The sequence below is a fragment of the Oncorhynchus clarkii genome, chromosome 4, assembly GCF_045791955.1.
Source record: "Oncorhynchus clarkii lewisi isolate Uvic-CL-2024 chromosome 4, UVic_Ocla_1.0, whole genome shotgun sequence".
Lineage (NCBI taxonomy): Eukaryota > Metazoa > Chordata > Actinopteri > Salmoniformes > Salmonidae > Oncorhynchus > Oncorhynchus clarkii.
The window spans coordinates 13,576,281-13,595,956 of NC_092150.1; the positions used below are offsets into that span (position 1 = coordinate 13,576,281).

The window sequence follows — 19,676 nt, forward strand, 5'->3', positions numbered from 1 at the left end:
CCCTCTGTCGCGCTCTCTCTCCCTCCCTCTGTCGCGCTCTCTCTCCCTCCCTCTGTCGCGCTCTCTCTCCCTCCCTCTGTCGCGCTCTCTCTCCCTCCCTCTGTCGCGCTCTCTCCCTCCCTCTGTCGCGCTCTCTCCCTCCCTCTGTCGCGCTCCCTCCCTCCCTCTGTCGCGCTCCCTCCCTCCCTCTGTCGCGCTCTCTCTCCCTCCCTCCCTCTGTCGCGCTCTCTCTCTCCCTCTGTCGCGCTCTCTCTCTCCCTCTGTCGCGCTCTCTCTCTCCCTCTGTCGCTCGCTGTCTCTCTTGCTGTCTCTCTGTTACTCTCTCTGTCTCCTCTTTTCTTTCTTTCTTTTAGGTCTCCAGGGCGGTCGAGTCTTCTTCAGTGCTGTCAAGGAGGGTGACCTGGTCGTGTTTGCCAGTGATGATGAGCAGGACCGGATGCTGTGGGTTCAGGCCATATACCGTGCCACGGGCCAGTCATACAAACCAGTTCCACCCACCCAGATCCAGAGACAGAACTGCAGAGGAGGGAACCCCCAGCCAGACGCACCAATCTCACTGCTCAGTAGGTTCAACACAATTTATTCCTTTATTCTAGAAAAATAAGATAATATAAATGGTCCTTTGGCTGAAGGTTTTGCCCCAATGGTCTTACGATTAACCCATATTAATACAGTCTTGTGGGAATCAAACCCACAACTCTATGAAGCCAGCTGAGACGTCGGCGTTGTGCGCTCACCTTGTGTATCAGCATCACCACAGTAAGATTGGGGTTGTTTGAAACATTTCTTCTCTTACATAAATTGTTGACAGAAAGAAAATGAATAAAGGCAAAGAGTGATTGAACAAGATGAATGTCTAACCTACTCAGTTGACTGGAGAGGAGATGAGTCTATGACAAGGTGGTGTGTTCAGTGCTGTAGCCAGAGATAGGACATTAATCGACTGAGATACCACTGGAACACACACACACCAGCCAGGGGCTAATTTAGCACATTAGCATGTGCTTGTCGGGCCATCGAGTGTGTGGCAACATACAGTTTTCTGCCATCAGCCCAAATACAGGTGTGTGTGTGTCAGAATCCTTTTGATCATTACAATGCAGAGATGTTTGTGTACATTTGTGATTGTGTGAGGTGGAGGACTGGTATTGTAGCATATATATTAGGGCAGTTTGGTGTGTGCTTGTAACCTGTATGAGTACTTCGTCATCAGTACCAGAACAGAGTATGGCTTATAGGGGGAAATCAGGATCTTCTTGTTAACTGGGAACAGCTCAGAAGTGTGTGTGTGTGTGTGCGCGCGCGCAGTCCTCTCTAATGATGGTGTCACAGAGCTCATATCTTCACACACACCCTGGAGGAATTTTCCTCTAGTGTGATTAAGAGGTTAAACAACGAGCTAATCTCTCGCACACACACACACACACACACGGCATGGGTTGTTTGCTATTTGGGTGTTTGTTGAAAGTCAGTGTTATTCTCAAGAAGATTTGAGCCCATTAGAGAATGCCAGGTTGCTGCAACAGTAACAATATCCTTGCGTTGCCTTCAAAGGCTGCATTTGATCATTGGTTTCAGTAATTGACTCTTAAGACTCTAGTAAACAATGTGTTTTTGGTTCGCCGGCCTTCAAGGAATCACTTGTTTGCATGACACAACACCATTTTAGTATGTATAGTCAGATGCTGTTGACCGAGTATGAATGTTGTGTGGAGATGTTATTGGTAGGTATGTACACGTTATAAAGTATGAATGTTGTGTGGAGATGTTATTGGTAGGTATGTACACGTTATAAAGTATGAATGTTGTGTGGAGATGTTATTGGTAGGTATGTACACGTTATAAAGTATGAATGTTGTGTGGAGATGTTATTGGTAGGTATGTACACGTTATAAAGTATGAATGTTGTGTGGAGATGTTATTGGTAGGTATGTACACGTTATAAAGTATGAATGTTGTGTGGAGATGTTATTGGTAGGTATGTATACGTTATAAAGCGACATTGCTGTATCTTTATTCAGGTAATGTTTTTCTGACCATATATATATTATATATATATATTATAAATGACATACAGAGACTGTTTCTGGTGGAATCTAACTCTTTAAACCCCCTTTTGTTCTAAACAGGAAGGTCGTTTTAGAGAAAGCTGCTCCTGACTCGTAAATCTTTTCCCTTCGTGCTTTGCTGAGATGTGACACAGCCGTCACTTTCATCAGGCTGATCTCTGTCAGTGTTCCTGTCAGTTTCTGTTTTGAAATGCAGGGGTTTGACATTTAGGACTGATGTCCAACCTGTCTGGTAGTTTAAAGCCTCTCTCATATTTTAAATGACAGCCACAACTATTAGGACAGCTGGGACCTCTGAGGAGATTTCTACGTAAGGTGTGTGTGTGTGTTTGTCTGTGCATGCATGAGTGTGTGTGGCGGGGAGCAATGCTGATTCTCCGATACCCTGTCTGTCCGCATCTGTCTCTCCCCTCAGCGCCCATGTCCGGCTCGCTCAACCCAGTCCCATCGCTCCGCCTGGTGTACCTGAGATGTTAGCGATCCGCGTCTCTCTCCGCCCGCGTCGATAACCTGTCATCATGGGATCTGCCACCTCACCGGGGCACATGCCACATGGATGTGACTGCTGCTGTGACGACGCTGATGGGGCTTAAACTTGATGGATATGAAGAGATTGAGCGCCAAGCTCTCCCCGTCCCACACCAAGCTGTTCCCCTGTATCCATATCCTCTTCCCTAGTCCCACACCAAGCTGTTCCCCTGTATCCATATCCTCTTCCCTAGTCCCACACCAAGCTGTTCCCCTGTATCCATATCCTCTTCCCTAGTCCCACACCAAGCTGTTCCCCTGTATCCATATCCTCTTCCCTAGTCCCACACCAAGCTGTTCCCCTGTATCCATATCCTCTTCCCTAGTCTCACACCAAGCTGTTCCCCTGTATCCATATCCTCTTCCCTAGTCCCACACCAAGCTGTTCCCCTGTATCCATATCCTCTTCCCTAGTCCCACACCAAGCTGTTCCCCTGTATCCATATCCTCTTCCCTAGTCCCACACCAAGCTGTTCCCCTGTATCCATATCCTCTTCCCTAGTCCCACACCAAGCTGTTCCCCTGTATCCATATCCGCTTCCCTAGTCCCACACCAAGCTGTTCCCCTGTATCCATATCCTCTTCCCTAGTCCCACACCAAGCTGTTCCCCTGTATCCATATCCTCTTCCCTAGTCCCACACCAAGCTGTTCCCCTGTATCCATATCCTCTTCCCTAGTCCCACACCAAGCTGTTCCCCTGTATCCATATCCTCTTCCCTAGTCCCACACCAAGCTGTTCCCCTGTATCCATATCCTCTTCCCTAGTCCCACACCAAGCTGTTCCCCTGTATCCATATCCTCTCCCCTAGTCCCACACCAAGCTGTTCCCCTGTATCCATATCCTCTTCCCTAGTCTCACACCAAGCTGTTCCCCTGTATCCATATCCTCTTCCCTAGTCCCACACCAAGCTGTTCCCCTGTATCCATATCCTCTTCCCTAGTCCCACACCAAGCTGTTCCCCTGTATCCATATCCTCTTCCCTAGTCCCACACCAAGCTGTTCCCCTGTATCCATATCCTCTTCCCTAGTCCCACACCAAGCTGTTCCCCTGTATCCATATCCTCTTCCCTAGTCCCACACCAAGCTGTTCCCCTGTATCCATATCCTCTTCCCTAGTCCCACACCAAGCTGTTCCCCTGTATCCATATCCTCTTCCCTAGTCCCACACCAAGCTGTTCCCCTGTATCCATATCCTCTTCCCTAGTCCCACACCAAGCTGTTCCCCTGTATCCATATCCTCTTCCCTAGTCTCACACCAAGCTGTTCCCCTGTATCCATATCCTCTTCCCTAGTCCCACACCAAGCTGTTCCCCTGTATCCATATCCTCTTCCCTAGTCCCACACCAAGCTGTTCCCCTGTATCCATATCCTCTTCCCTAGTCCCACACCAAGCTGTTCCCCTGTATCCATATCCTCTTCCCTAGTCCCACACCAAGCTGTTCCCCTGTATCCATATCCTCTTCCCTAGTCCCACACCAAGCTGTTCCCCTGTATCCATATCCTCTTCCCTAGTCCCACACCAAGCTGTTCCCCTGTATCCATATCCTCTTCCCTAGTCCCACACCAAGCTGTTCCCCTGTATCCATATCCTCTTCCCTAGTCCCACACCAAGCTGTTCCCCTGTATCCATATCCTCTTCCCTAGTCCCACACCAAGCTGTTCCCCTGTATCCATATCCTCTTCCCTAGTCCCACACCAAGCTGTTCCCCTGTATCCATATCCTCTTCCCTAGTCCCACACCAAGCTGTTCCCCTGTATCCATATCCTCTTCCCTAGTCCCACACCAAGCTGTTCCCCTGTATCCATATCCTCTTCCCTAGTCCCACACCAAGCTGTTCCCCTGTATCCATATCCTCTTCCCTAGTCCCACACCAAGCTGTTCCCCTGTATCCATATCCTCTTCCCTAGTCCCACACCAAGCTGTTCCCCTGTATCCATATCCTCTTCCCTAGTCCCACACCAAGCTGTTCCCCTGTATCCATATCCTCTTCCCTAGTCCCACACCAAGCTGTTCCCCTGTATCCATATCCTCTTCCCTAGTCCCACACCAAGCTGTTCCCCTGTATCCATATCCTCTTCCCTAGTCCCACACCAAGCTGTTCCCCTGTATCCATATCCTCTTCCCTAGTCCCACACCAAGCTGTTCCCCTGTATCCATATCCTCTTCCCTAGTCCCACACCAAGCTGTTCCCCTGTATCCATATCCTCTTCCCTAGTCCCACACCAAGCTGTTCCCCTGTATCCATATCCTCTTCCCTAGTCCCACACCAAGCTGTTCCCCTGTATCCATATCCTCTTCCCTAGTCCCACACCAAGCTGTTCCCCTGTATCCATATCCTCTTCCCTAGTCCCACACCAAGCTGTTCCCCTGTATCCATATCCTCTTCCCTAGTCCCACACCAAGCTGTTCCCCTGTATCCATATCCTCTTCCCTAGTCCCACACCAAGCTGTTCCCCTGTATCCATATCCTCTTCCCTAGTCCCACACCAAGCTGTTCCCCTGTATCCATATCCTCTTCCCTAGTCCCACACCAAGCTGTTCCCCTGTATCCATATCCTCTTCCCTAGTCCCACACCAAGCTGTTCCCCTGTATCCATATCCTCTTCCCTAGTCCCACACCAAGCTGTTCCCCTGTATCCATATCCTCTTCCCTAGTCTCACACCAAGCTGTTCCCCTGTATCCATATCCTCTTCCCTAGTCTCACACCAGGCATAAGGGATGTACTCCTTCAGCTACATTTCATTAACTCCAGAGAAACACAACGGTTGTGCTTTGTAACACACACCAAAGTTTGTCTCCCCTTCAACTGGTCTAACAACCTACACTCAACACACACGCCAACATACCCCATACATACATACACACACTCTAATAACTGACCCAACTTCAACACCCCCTGTCTAGCCACACACACAGGGAAAGACATACACTTCAACACCCCCTGTCTAGCCACACACACTCTAATAACTGACCCAACTTCAACACCCCCTGTCTAGCCACACACACTCTAATAACTGACCCAACTTCAACACCCCCTGTCAAGCCACACACACTCTAATAACTGACCCAACTTCAACACCCCCTGTCTAGCCACACACACAGGGACAGACATACACTTCAACACCCCCTGTCTAGCCACACACACTCTAATAACTGACCCAACTTCAACACCCCCTGTCTAGCCACACACACAGGGACAGACATACACCTCAACACCCCCTGTCTAGCCACACACACAGGGACAGACATACACCTCAACACCCCCTGTCTAGCCACACACACAGGGACAGACATACACCTCAACACCCCCTGTCTAGCCACACACACAGGGACAGACATACACCTCAACACCCCCTGGCTAGCCACACACACAGGGACAGACACACACTTCAACAACCCCGGGCTAGCCACACACACAGGGACAGACATACACCTCAACACCCCCCCCCCCCCTCCAACCCCCCTCCTCATGTACAGATAATAGCTGGAAGTTAAAGATGACACGGATCAATAGGATTTCTCCTAGTGACTGGATAAGTTAACATCACGCCTCCTCCTGCAAGCCCCTCAATCAATACTGTCTCTCCCTCTCCGTCTCATCATCATCTTTAATCTATATCCCTTTGTCTCGGTTTCTGTAGAATCGTCTCGTTCCACCGCGCCTTTCTCCAAATGACATTAAAGAATGTAAAATGACCTACATCGGAATGAAAGGACAGGCGGACAGAAACAGTGAGGTGAAAGAAGAGTTGATTGTGGGGTTTGCACTTGTGCTGCCTCTTTTAGACAAAAGCAACAAGGGAAGAAGAGGGGAAACACAAATGTCAAAGGGAGCGCTTGCGGCCAAATCACTGGGCTTTTCTCCGTCCGTACAAGAGTGGTGGTCAAGGCAGAAATGGCAGTGTTAATAAAAAGCTAATGCTTGTCTCGGGTGTGAAGCCGCGGGCATCAGAGGCGTGGGGGGGGGGGATTTTTCTACAGCCTTGGTCTTTTGTGGGGCCGTGTGTCATGTGAAGAAAAGTCTGTCCCAAATGTATTTCTACAATACGGGAAAAGAGAGTGTTAGGCTTTTCATGGAGGGGAGGGGGGGGGGGGGGGGCTCGTTCTGCTCGGCGCCAGCTATGGGGCGGGTCTAAGAGGACTGGATCTGAACCTGGACCTGGACACTCATATTTCTTCCTTTCATTTTGTGACCTGGCCTCCTTGTGTCAGCTGTGTGTGGATGGTATGTGCGTTGTTCTGTTATTTCCTGCTCAAACGATGCTCACTCCCTTCCCTGTCTTTTCACTAGCTCTTTGTGTGACATAGAAAATATCCAGGCTTAGAGAAGGACAACGACATGTAGGGCACAAACACGCAACACATACTGTACACAGGCGCTATATAGGAACAGTCATTGGTCAACGCTTATATACCACTGACCAAATGACTTGGCTTTGCTCAAGTGGTGCTTTACAAAGTGTTGTGACAAGACGCGTTACATGCTTGTGTTTGTTTGTGGCACTGTTTTTCCTCACATAGCCTCGCATGTTGCGGGGGTATCTCAGTTTCTCGTATTTACAGTTGAAATTTGGAACCTGGATTTCACAGAGTATCTCACGCCAACAGAGGTGGGAACTAATAACCAAAGCAGCGAAAACTGACGATGCCAATCCAGTCAAATAAGAATTCCCTCCTCTTTTTACACTTCTGTTACACGGTTGTACTCAAAGGCGTGAATTATGTTCCATCATTCTGTCTCCCCGACTTCCACGTCAGTGTGTATGTTGTGATTTGGACTGGAGGAGTCTCTCACTCTGCTACCAGGTGTTGCACAGATGCACTCCATTGTTATTTTTTTGATTGACGGAGATGAATGACGGAATGGATTTTTTTTTTTTCTTCAACTGTTTCTCTATAGCTCTAATACTCATTCGGTCTCTTTGTCTCACCCACTCTCTGTCTGCTTTCTCTCTGTCTCTCTCTCTCTCTCTCTCTCAGGTCTGGATCGCTCTCAGAGGCAGGGGGTAGAGGATCTGATCTCTGCGGTGCCCTGTCGTTTCGACCATGCCGCCTTGTTCCCCATGCTGCAGAAACAGACTCTACAGCACCGGATGAATGACTCCTTCTCCTGCCTGGTGAGAGAGAGCGAGAGATTGTCCATTATTGAATGTTTATTTATATATCAGACATTTCTGAAAAAAATAATTGTAGTGCAAGCCAGCGCAAAGAAAGGAGACAGGCTTCCAATTCTGGAGAGAGGGAGTGGGAGAGAGGGAGTGGGAGAGAGGGAGGGAGATAGAGGGGAGGGAGAGAGGCCTCGCAAAGGCTTTATCTTTTAGACTCTGAGTGCAGCAAGAGACTCATGCCTTGAGGGTTTGGGAGCTCCAACACTGAACGAGGGGGGGATAAACGGTGCTAATCAATACTTCCCAAATAAAAACATGACCCTCACAGACCACTGCTGAGCCTATTTAGTGGAGAGGGGGCCACAGAGAATGAGTAAAGGGGGAGGGGGATGTGGACCTGGCCATATGTACCATAGTGGTCAATTCCCTTTCAAATCCAGGAATTGCGCTAAACCCAGAATTTGAATGTGAAATATAGTCGTGTAAATAGGCCATCTTTCAGATTTAGAATCAGACCCAATCCCTTTATACACTGAATGTATAAAACATTAGGAACACCTACGTAATATTGAGTTGCCCCCAAATTCCCTCAGAACAGTCTCAATTCGTCAGCACATGGACTCTACAAGATGTCGATAGCTTTCTACAGGGATGTTGACTCCAATGAGTCCCACAGTTGTGTCCAGTTGGCTTGATGTTCTTCTTGATACACACAGGACACTGTTGAGTTTGGAAAACCCAGCAGCATTGCAGTTCTTGACACACTCAAATCAGTGTGCCTAGCACCTACTATCATACCAAGTACAAAGGCACAAATTATTTGTCTTGCCCATTCACCCTCTGAATGGCAAACATACACAATCCATGTCTCAGTTGTCTCCAGACTTTAAAATCCTTCTTTAATTAACCTGTCTCCTTGCCCCTGGATTCAGCTGGTCAGTCTGTCATAGAAAGAGTTGAGATTAAAAAGAGCTCTGAGCATATAGTCCTCATTATAGTCCTCATTCAACTCAGACGAACACAGGATGAGCGCTCCCTCCACACACTTTTTCATGTGAATGGCTTTGTTAATGACGAGGGCTTTGTCAAGGACTTTGTATATCAACTTGTAGTCTCCGTTGAAGCCACATTCAGAATGACAAGTCCTTGGAACATGAACGTCTGTTAAGAAGTAGGGTCAGCCCTTCTGGTGGTAGATCAGATTTGGGTTGTCAAACTTTAGAAACTCACATTTCTTGTCGTACTTATGGAGTTTCCAACTGTGAATAGAATCCTGTTGTACATCAATACTTTGATACAGTGGAACAGAGTGGCTTGTGTGTATTTTTATCTAACAGCGTATAAACCAATCAGATTCTTGGACTTTACTTCAACTTGCATCAAATGAACTGTTCTTCTACTTGAGAAAATATACATTCAAGTAGCAGTGCCTCTGAGGTAACAGTACTTGAGTAGGATATTTCGGTACTCCTTTCACTCCTGCAGACCTGAACCTCATGCGTGTTTGTTTCCTGTCTGTGTGTGTTGGTGCAGTGATTTTGAAATGGTGGGTCACGAGCCACATTCAGGTCACGGAACGTTTTGAGTCACTGTATCCCAACCTATATCTACACATCTACCTCAATTACCTCCTACCTCTGCACATGGACTCAGTACTGGTACCCCGTGTCTAAAGCCAAGTTATCCTTACTCAGTACTGGTACCCCGTGTCTAAAGCCAAGTTATCCTTACTCAGTACTGGTACCCCGTGTCTAAAGCCAAGTTATCCTTACTCAGTACTGGTCCCCCGTGTCTAAAGCAAAGTTATCCTTACTCAGTACTGGTCCCCCGTGTCTAAAGCAAAGTTATCCTTACTCAGTACTGGTCCCCCGTGTCTAAAGCCAAGTTATCGTTACTCGTTGACTCGGTACTGGTCCCCCGTGTCTAAAGCCAAGTTATCGTTACTCATTGACTCGGTACTGGTCCCCCGTGTCTAAAGCCAAGTTATCGTTACTCATTGACTCGGTACTGGTACCCCGTGTCTAAAGCCAAGTTATCGTTACTCATTGTGGATTTATTCCTTGTGTTATGTTTTATTATTTCTCTATTTTCTTGTATCACTGCGTTGATGGGAAAGGCCTGTAAGTAAGTATTTCACTGTTAGTCTGCACTTGTTGTTTACCAAGATTGTGACACATACAATTTAATATGATTTGATTTGAATGTGCCCGTGACCTTTACTGAGAGAGAGGGTTGCAGTAAAATAATGAAGTCTCAACTTAATCGACTTAAACCAGGTAGAAAGTGTGTAGAAATTATACTGGACCTAACCTATTTAATCACAGTATTTTCAATATAGATCTATAGCAGCGCTATTTTGTTATTGGTCTATTAACTTGTACTTCTTAGTGATGTCACCAGGCAAGCCAAAACGCCACCCATGCAAAACCTGTGTCAATTGTATTTTCAACCAGCAATTAGCAGGAAATAACACTGATCACACGTTTACAGTGTTAGTTTCATCAGCTGTTGTACAATATGATACAAAACAAAGGTACAACAGAATTTTGACTGCACTGATCATACTAAATAGAAATATCACAGATGACGAATAGATGCTGTGCGCTAGTCACATTAAACAGAGTACACTTGAATGAGGCCTTGGGAATAATGCTCAGAAAACAATATGCTGCGTCAACTGTAGCTGTGTCAATATGTCAATATTTAGCTCTATTTTAATGTCATCTGACCAGTTCCAATCTAAGTGCCAATGCCGTTTAGCAAACTCCAGGCGGTGCTATGGTCAGATGACATGAAAAGACCCTCATCCCTACTGTAAAATATGCTGGTGGATCTTTGTTATGGGGCTAGTTTGCTTCCACTAGTCCTGGGGCCGTTAGGCCAATGGCATCATGAAAATATTTTTCTCTGAGCAATTGTGTTAGTATAAATAATTTCCCATTTTTTTCCAAAACCACTGACATGATGGACTTTACATGGTGTACGTCAGTGGTCACCAACCGGTCGAAGGCATTCCTAGTCGCCAACAAACATTTCTGGAAAAAAACCAACGATAAAGCCTATTTGTTTCATGCTGTTGGCGGTAGTTGCACTTGATTCAGCAGCCCTAGCACCCGGAAGACAAAGTGTTACCATTTTGATCCATTTCCTGTCTGAAGGTAGAACTCTGGCTACCCGGCAGGCCCAGAGAGCAAATGAAGTGCACCTGACCAATCTGCTCAGATCAGTGCAGTGGTGTAAAGTACTTAAGTAGCACTTTAAAGTATTTGTTTTACTTAAGTAGTTTTTGGGGGTATCTGTACTTGACTTTACTATTTATAACTTTTACTTCACTACATTTCTAATGAAAGTAATGTACTTTTACTCCATTTTCCCTGACACCAAAAGTACACGTTACATTTTGAATGCTTAGCAAGACAGGAAAATAGTCCAATTCACCCACTTATCAAGAGAACACGTTGTCATCCCTCTGATCTGGCAGAATCAGTAAATACAAATGCTTGGTTTGTAAGTTATGTCTGAGTGTTGGAGTGTGCCCCTGGCAATCCATACTTTAAAAAAACACACGGTGCTGTCTGGTTTGCTTAACATAAGGAATATGAAATTATATGTACTATTACTTTTAATTTTGATACTTAAGTATATTTTAAACCAAATACTTTTAGACTTTTACTTAAGTAGTATTTTACTGGGCGACTTTCACTTTTACTTGAGTCATTTTCTATCTTTACTTTTAGATAGAAAATGAGAATTGGGTTGTTTTTCCTCCCCTGGATCAGTGTCTGCACATTCCTCGAGACATAGACTGTAAAAAGAAGCCTCCAACACGCAGCAAAGTTGATACTTCTTCCACTCACGCTACAACCATCACTCACGCTACAACCATCACTACAGCTACAATGAATGAGTGAAGTAAAGTTTACGACAACTACCGCCAACAGCATCCACCTCGAAATCTCCCTCCACCTCGGAATCTCCCTCCACCTCGGAATCTCCCTACACCTCGGAATCTCCCTCCCTCCACCTCGGAATCTCCCTCCCTCCACCTCGGAATCTCCCTACACCTCGGAATCTCCCTCCCTCCATCTCGGAATCTCCCTCCCTCCACCTTGGAATCTCCCTCCGCTGTTTTAATTATTTATTATTTCTCACTTCTGCTCCCTCCCCTCAGACTGACCATCAGATGCAGGCTATCATCAAAATTAAGTAATGTTTCAAAAATTCTGAGCGTTTGATTTCGGTTTGCATTTTGACTCAAAGTGATCTAGAAAAGGTTAGTGACCACTGGTGTACATGGTTGTTCTAATCTAAAGCAAATAAAAAGTAAACCTTTTAGAAATCTCCTTCTTTCCTATTTGGTTTGCCAAATTTCACACAGCAGACTAAGTTCAGCAGGTTTTTCAAAAAGTGATGCGACAACTTGAATTTTAGCGGGTTCCATTTTTCAAGCTTTGATACAGCGTTGACCTAGACCAGTCTTAGAAGAGCCCCTGTCACTCAGACTACAGCAACCATGTTCGTTAGAGAGAGAGAGCTAACGAGGCAGTCGGCTCGTTAATAGCCAATTAAGCATTCAGCACCAAGAGTGAGTGGGCCATCTGTTTGTCACAGTGGAACATCTTGTCACATGCTGCCAGGCGGCAGGGCGCTCTGCTGTATTCTTTTGTATTATTATATTAGTTCGGAGGTGGAGGGAGGGAGATTCGGAGGTGGAGGGAGGGAGATTCGGAGGTGGAGGGAGGGAGATTCGGAGGTGGAGGGAGGGAGATTCGGAGGTGGAGAGAGGGAGATTCGGAGGTGGAGAGAGGGAGATTCGGAGGTGGAGAGAGGGAGATTCGGAGGTGGAGGGAGGGAGATTCGGAGGTGGAGGGAGGGAGATTCGGAGGTGGAGGGAGGGAGATTCGGAGGTGGAGGGAGGGAGATTCGGAGGTGGAGGGAGGGAGATTCGGAGGTGGAGGGAGGGAGATTCGGAGGTGGAGGGAGGGAGATTCGGAGGTGGAGGGAGGGAGATTCGGAGGTGGAGGGAGGGAGATTCGGAGGTGGAGGGAGGGAGATTCGGAGGTGGAGAGAGGGAGATTCGGAGGTGGAGAGAGGGAGATTCGGAGGTGGAGAGAGGGAGATTCGGAGGTGGAGAGAGGGAGAGTCGGAGGTGGAGAGAGGGAGAGTCGGAGGTGGAGAGAGGGAGATTCGGAGGTGGAGAGAGGGAGATTCGGAGGTGGAGAGAGGGAGATTCGGAGGTGGAGAGAGGGAGATTCGGAGGTGGAGAGAGGGAGATTCGGAGGTGGAGAGAGGGAGGGAGGGAGATTCGGAGGTGGAGAGAGGGAGGGAGGGAGATGTGGAGGTGGAGGGAGGGAGATTCGGAGAGGGAGGGAGATTCGGAGAGGGAGGGAGGGAGGGAGATTCGGAGGTGGAGGGAGGGAGATGTGGAGGGAGGGAGGGAGGGAGATTCGGAGAGGGAGGGAGGGAGGGAGATTCGGAAGTGGAGGGAGGGAGGGAGAGAGATTCGGAGGTGGAGGTGGAGGGAGGGAGGGAGATTCGGAGGTGGAGGGAGGGAGGGAGGGAGATTCGGCGGTGGAGGGAGGGAGGGAGATTCGGAGGTGGAGGGAGGGAGGGAGGGAGATTCGGAGGTGGAGGGAGGGAGGGAGGGAGATTCGGAGGTGGAGGGAGGGAGGGAGGGAGATTTGGAGGGGGAGGGAGATTTGGAGGTGGAGGGAGGGAGATTTGGAGGTGGAGGGAGGGAGATTCGGAGGTGGAGGGAGGGAGGGAGATTCGGAGGTGGAGGGAGGGAGATTCGGAGGTGGAGCGAGGGAGATTCGGAGGTGGAGGGAGGGAGATTCGGAGGTGGAGGGAGGGAGATTCGGAGAGAGGGAGCTTGGGAGGGAGCTTCGGAGAGAGGGAGCTTGGGAGGGAGCTTCGGAGAGAGGGAGCTTGGGAGGGAGCTTCGGAGAGAGGGCGCTTGGGAGGGAGCTTCGGAGAGAGGGTGCTTGGGAGGGAGCTTCGGACAGAGAGAGCTTGGGAGGGAGCTTCGGACAGAGGGAGCATGGGAAGGAGCTTCGGGGGGTGGGCTTCGGAGAGAGGGGGGAGGGAGATTCTGAGAGAGGGAGCCAGGGAGATTCTGAGAGAGGGAGGCAGGGAGATTCGGAAAGATGGAGGGAGGGAGAATCTGAGAGAGGGAGGGAGGGAGAATCTGAGAGAGGGAGGGAGGGAGAATCTGAGAGAGGGAGGGAGGGAGAATCGGAGAGAGGGAGGGAGGGAGAATCGGAGGGAGGGAGAATCGGAGAGAGGGAGGGAGGGAGATTCGGAGGGAGGGAGGGAGATAAGGAGAGAGGGAGGGAGGGAGATTCGGAGGGAGATTCGGAGGGAGGGAGATTCGGAAAGAGGGAGGGAGGGAGGGAGATTCGTAAAGAGGGAGGGAGGGAGGGAGATTCGGAAAGAGGGAGGGAGGGAGATTCGGAAAGAGGGAGGGAGGGAGATTCGGAAAGAGGGAGGGAGGGAGATTCGGAAAGAGGGAGGGAGGGAGATTCGGAGAGAGGGAGGGAGGGAGATTCGGAGAGGGAGGGAGGGACATTCGGAGAGAGGGAGGGAGGGACATTCGGAGAGAGGGAGGGAGGGACATTCGGAGAGAGGGAGGGAGGGAGATTCGGAGAGAGGGAGGGAGGGAGATTCGGAGAGAGGGAGGGAGGGAGATTCGGAGAGAGGGAGGGAGGGACCTTCGGAGAGAGGGAGGGAGGGAGATTCGGAGAGAGGGAGGGAGGGAGATTCGGAGAGAGGGAGGGAGGGAGATTCGGAAAGAGGGAGGGAGGGAGATTCGGAAAGAGGGAGGGAGGGAGATTCGGAAAGAGGGAGGGAGGGAGATTCGGAAAGAGGGAGGGAGGGAGATTCGGAGAGAGGGAGGTAGTTTGATTCATAGCGAGAGGGAGGGAGGGAGATTCGGAAAGAGGGAGGGAGGGAGATTCGGAGAGAGGGAGGTAGTTTGATTCATAGCGAGAGGGAGGGAGGGGGATTCGGAAAGAGGGAGGGAGGGAGATTCGGAAAGAGGGGGGACCGAACGAGAGAGAGAGAGAAAAGGGGAACGAGAGAGTGAGAGAGAAGGGGGAATGAGGGGGGGAACGAGGGAGAACGAACGAGAGAGAGTGGGGAATGAATGAGGGAGAGAGGGGTGAACGAACAAATTAACGGGAGATGAATGAATGAACGAACGGGAGAAAGGGGGGATCGAACGAACGGGAGAGGGGGGGATCGAACGAACGGGAGAGGGGGGGATCGAACGAACGGGAGAGGGGGGGATCGAACGAACGGGAGAGAGGGGGATCGAACGAACGGGAGAGAGGGGGATCGAACAAATGGGAGAGAGAGGGGGGGGGGGTCGAACGGGAGAGAGAGGGGGGCGATCGATCGAATGAGCGAGAGGGGGGGTAACGAATGAATGGGAGAGAGGGGGAACGAATGAACGGGAGAGAGAGGGGGGGGTTGGGGGATTGAATGAACGAGGTAGAGCCAGAGGGGGGGAACGAACGAGAGAGCGATAGGGGTGAACGAACGAGAGGGGTGAACATACGAACGAGAGAGAGGGGGAACGAACAAACGAGAGAGAGAGAGGGGGGGGTGGAAGGAACGAGAGGGAGAAGGGGTGGAAGGAACGAGAGGGAGAAGGGGTGGAAGGAACGAGAGGGAAGGAACGAGAGAAGGGGTGGAAGGAACGAGGGAGAAGGGGTGGAATGAACGAGGGAGAAGGGGTGGAATGAACGAGGGAGAAGGGGTGGAATGAACGAGGGAGAAGGGGTGGAATGAACGAGGGAGAAGGGGTGGAATGAACGAGGGAGAAGGGGTGGAATGAACGAGGGAGAAGGGGTGGAAGGAACGAGGGAGAAGGGGTGGAAGGAACGAGGGAGAAGGGGTGGAAGGAACGAGAGAGAAGGGGTGGAAAGAACGAGAGAGAAGGGGTGGAAGGAACGAGGGGGTGGAAGGAACGAACGAGAGAAGGGGTGGAGCGAACGAGAGAGAGAAGGGGTGGAGCGAACGAGAGAGAGAAGGGGTGGAGCGAACGAGAGAGAGAAGGGGTGGAGCGAACGAGAGAGAGAGAGGGGTGGAAGGAACGAGAGGGAAGGAACGAGAGAAGGGGTGGAAGGAACGAGGGAGAAGGGGTGGAAGGAACGAGGGAGAAGGGGTGGAATGAACGAGGGAGAAGGGGCGGAACGAGCGAGAGAGAGAGGGGCGGAACGAGCGAGAGAGAGAGAGGGGCGGAACGAGAGAGAGAGAGAGAGGGGCGGAACGAGCGAGAGAGAGAGAGAGAGAGAGGGGCGGAACGAGCGAGAGAGAGAGAGAGAGAGAGAGAGGGGCGGAACGAGCGAGAGAGAGAGAGAGAGGGGCGGAACGAGCGAGAGAGAGAGAGAGGGGCGGAACGAGAGAGAGAGAGAGAGAGAGAGGGGCGGAACGAGCGAGAGAGAGAGAGGGGCGGGCGGAACGAGCGAGAGAGAGAGAGGGGCGGAACGAGCGAGAGAGAGAGAGAGAGAGGGGCGGAACGAGCGAGAGAGAGAGAGGGGCGGAACGAGCGAGAGAGAGAGGCGCGGAACGAGCGAGAGAGAGGGGCGGAACGAGCGAGAGAGAGGGGCGGAACGAGCGAGAGAGAGGGGCGGAACGAGCGAGAGAGAGAGGGGCGGAACGGGCGAGAGAGGGGGGGGGGGAACGGGCGAGAGAGGGGGGGGGGGGGGAACGGGCGAGAGAGGGGGGGGAACGGGCGAGAGAGGGGGGGGGGGAACGGGGAGAGAGAGGGGGGGGGGGGAACGAGCGAGAGAGGGGGGGGGGGGAACGAGCGAGAGAGGGGGGGGGGGGAACGAGCGAGAGAGGGGGGGGGGGGGAACGAGCGAGAGAGGGGGGGGGGAACGAGCGAGAGAGGGGGGGGGGGGAACGAGCGAGAGAGGGGGGGGGGGAACGAGCGAGAGAGGGGGGGGACGAACGAGAGAGAGGGGGGGGACGAGCGAGAGAGGAGGGGGGGGGGATGAGCGAGAGAGGGGGGGGGGGGAACGAGCGAGAGAGAGGGGGGGGGGAACGAGCGAGAGAGAGGGGGGGGAACGTGCGAGAGAGAGGGGGGGGGGGGGGGGACGAGCGCGAGAGAGGGGGGGGGGACGAGCGAGAGAGAGGGGGGGGAACGAGCGCGAGAGAGAGGGGGGGGGGGACGAGCGAGAGAGAGGGGGGGGGGGACGAGCGAGAGAGGGGGGGGGGACGAGCGAGAGAGGGGGGGGGGGGACGAGCGAGAGAGGGGGGACGAGCGAGAGAGGGGGGACGAGCGAGAGAGAAAGGGTGGAACGAGCGAGAGAGAGAGGGGTGGAACGAGCGAGAGAGAGAGGGGTGGAACGAGCGAGAGAGAGAGGGGTGGAACGAGCGAGAGAGAGAGGGGTGGAACGAGCGAGAGAGAGAGGGGTGGAACGAGCGAGAGAGAGAGAGGGGTGGAACGAGAGAGAGAGAGAGGGGTGGAACGAGAGAGAGAGAGAGGGGTGGAACGAGAGAGAGAGAGAGGGGTGGAACGAGCGAGAGAGAGAGAGGGGTGGAACGAGCGAGAGAGAGAGAGGGGTGGAACGAGAGAGAGAGAGGGGTGGAACGAGCGAGAGAGAGAGAGGGGTGGAACGAGCGAGAGAGAGAGAGGGGTGGAACGAGCGAGAGAGAGAGAGGGGTGGAACGAGCGAGAGAGAGAGGGGTGGAACGAGCGAGAGAGAGAGAGGGGTGGAACGAGCGAGAGAGAGGGGTGGAACGAGCGAGAGAGAGAGAGGGGTGGAACGAGCGAGAGAGAGAGAGGGGTGGAACGAGCGAGAGAGAGGGGGGTGGAACGAGCGAGAGAGAGGGGGGTGGAACGAGCGAGAGAGAGGGGGGTGGAGCGAACGAGAGAGAGAGAAGAGGTGGAGCGAACGAGAGAGAGAGGGGGTGGAGCGAACGAGCGAGAGAGAGGGGGGTGGAACGAGCGAGAGAGAGGGGGGTGGAACGAGCGAGAGAGAGGGGGGTGGAACGAGCGAGAGAGAGGGGGGTGGAGCGAACGAGAGAGAGAGAAGAGGTGGAGCGAACGAGAGAGAGAGGGGGTGGAGCGAACGAGAGAGAGAGGGGGTGGAGCGAACGAGAGAGAGAGGGGGTGGAGCGAACGAGAGAGAGAGGGGGGGAGCGAACAAGAGCGAGAGAGCGGGGGGACGAACGAGAGAGATAGCGGGGGGACGAACGAGAGAGATAGCGGGGGGACGAACGAGAGAGATAGCGGGGGGACGAACGAGAGAGAGAGCGGGGGGACGAACGAGAGTGAGAGCGGGGAACGAACGAGAGAGAAGGGGTGGAACGAACGAGAGAGAGAGGGGGGTGGAGCGAACGAGAGAGAGAGAAGAGGTGGAGCGAACGAGAGAGAGAGGTGGTGGAGCGAACGAGAGAGAGAGGGGGTGGAGCGAACGAGAGAGAGAGGGGGGGAGCGAACAAGAGAGAGAGAGCGGGGGGACGAACGAGAGAGAGAGCGGGGGGACGAACGAGAGAGAGAGCGGGGGGACGAACGAGAGAGAGAGCGGGGGGACGAACGAGAGTGAGAGCGGGGGGGGGACGTGCGAGAGAGAGGGGGGGGGGGGGGACGTGCGAGAGAGAGGGGGGGGGGGAACGAGCGCGAGAGAGAGGGGGGGGGGACGAGCGAGAGAGGGGCGGAACGAGCGAGAGAGAGAGAGAGAGGGGCGGAACGAGCGAGAGAGAGAGAGAGAGGGGCGGAACGAACGAGAGAGAGAGAGGGGGGTGGAACGAGAGAGAGGGGTGGAACGAGCGAGAGAGAGAGAGAGGGGTGGAACGAGCGAGAGAGAGAGGGGTGGAACGAGCGAGAGAGAGAGAGAGAGGGGTGGAACGAGCGAGAGAGAGAGGGGTGGAACGAGCGAGAGAGAGAGGGGTGGAACGAGCGAGAGAGAGAGGGGTGGAACGAGCGAGAGAGAGAGGGGTGGAACGAGCGAGAGAGAGGGGGGGGGGGGGAACGAGCGCGAGAGAGAGGGGGGGGGGGGGGGACGTGCGAGAGAGAGGGGGGGGGGGAACGAGCGCGAGAGAGAGGGGGGGGGGGACGAGCGAGAGAGGGGCGGAACGAGCGAGAGAGAGAGAGAGAGGGGCGGAACGAGCGAGAGAGAGAGAGAGAGGGGCGGAACGAGCGAGAGAGAGAGAGAGGGGCGGAATGAGCGAGAGAGAGGGGCGGAACGAGCGAGAGAGAGAGAGAGAGAGAGAGGGGCGGAACGAGCGAGCGAGAGAGAGAGAGGGGCGGAACGAGCGAGAGAGAGAGAGGGGCGGAACGAGAGAGAGAGAGAGAGGGGCGGAACGAGCGAGAGAGAGAGAGAGAGAGAGAGGGGCGGAACGAGCGAGAGAGAGAGAGAGAGAGAGAGAGGGGCGGAACGAGCGAGAGAGAGAGAGAGAGGGGCGGAACGAGCGAGAGAGAGAGAGAGGGGCGGAACGAGCGAGAGAGAGAGAGAGAGAGAGAGAGGGGCGGAACGAGCGAGAGAGAGAGAGAGAGAGAGGGGCGGAACGAGCGAGAGAGAGAGAGAGAGGGGCGGAACGAGCGAGAGAGAGAGAGGGGCGGAACGAGCGAGAGAGAGAGAGAGAGGCGCGGAACGAGCGAGAGAGAGAGAGAGAGGGGCGGAACGAGCGAGAGAGAGAGGGGCGGAACGAGCGAGAGAGAGAGGGGCGGAACGGGCGAGAGAGGGGGGGGGGGAACGGGCGAGAGAGGGGGGGGGGGGACGGGCGAGAGAGGGGGGGGGGGGGACGGGCGAGAGAGGGGGGGGGGAACGGGCGAGAGAGGGGGGGGGGGGAACGGGCGAGAGAGGGGGGGGGGGAACGAGCGAGAGAGGGGGGGGGGGGGGGGACGAGCGAGAGAGGGGGGGGGGGGGACGAGCGAGAGAGGGGGGGGGGGGGGGGGGACGAGCGAGAGAGGGGGGGGGGGGGGACGAGCGAGAGAGGGGGGGGGGGGGAACGAGC

The 19,676-nt window shown here is 53.0% G+C and overlaps 1 protein-coding gene across 1 annotated transcript in view; it reads left to right on the plus strand.

Moving 5' to 3' along the window:
• The window catches only part of LOC139406455 (Ca++-dependent secretion activator 2), a 266,758-nt gene that overhangs the window by 133,864 nt on the left and 113,218 nt on the right, over window positions 1–19,676 (plus strand). Inside the window, exons 11-12 of the mRNA XM_071149059.1 lie at window positions 354–563; window positions 7,582–7,718. Coding sequence (XP_071005160.1) covers window positions 354–563; window positions 7,582–7,718 — 347 coding nt within the window. The remainder of the gene's footprint in view (window positions 1–353; window positions 564–7,581; window positions 7,719–19,676) is intronic.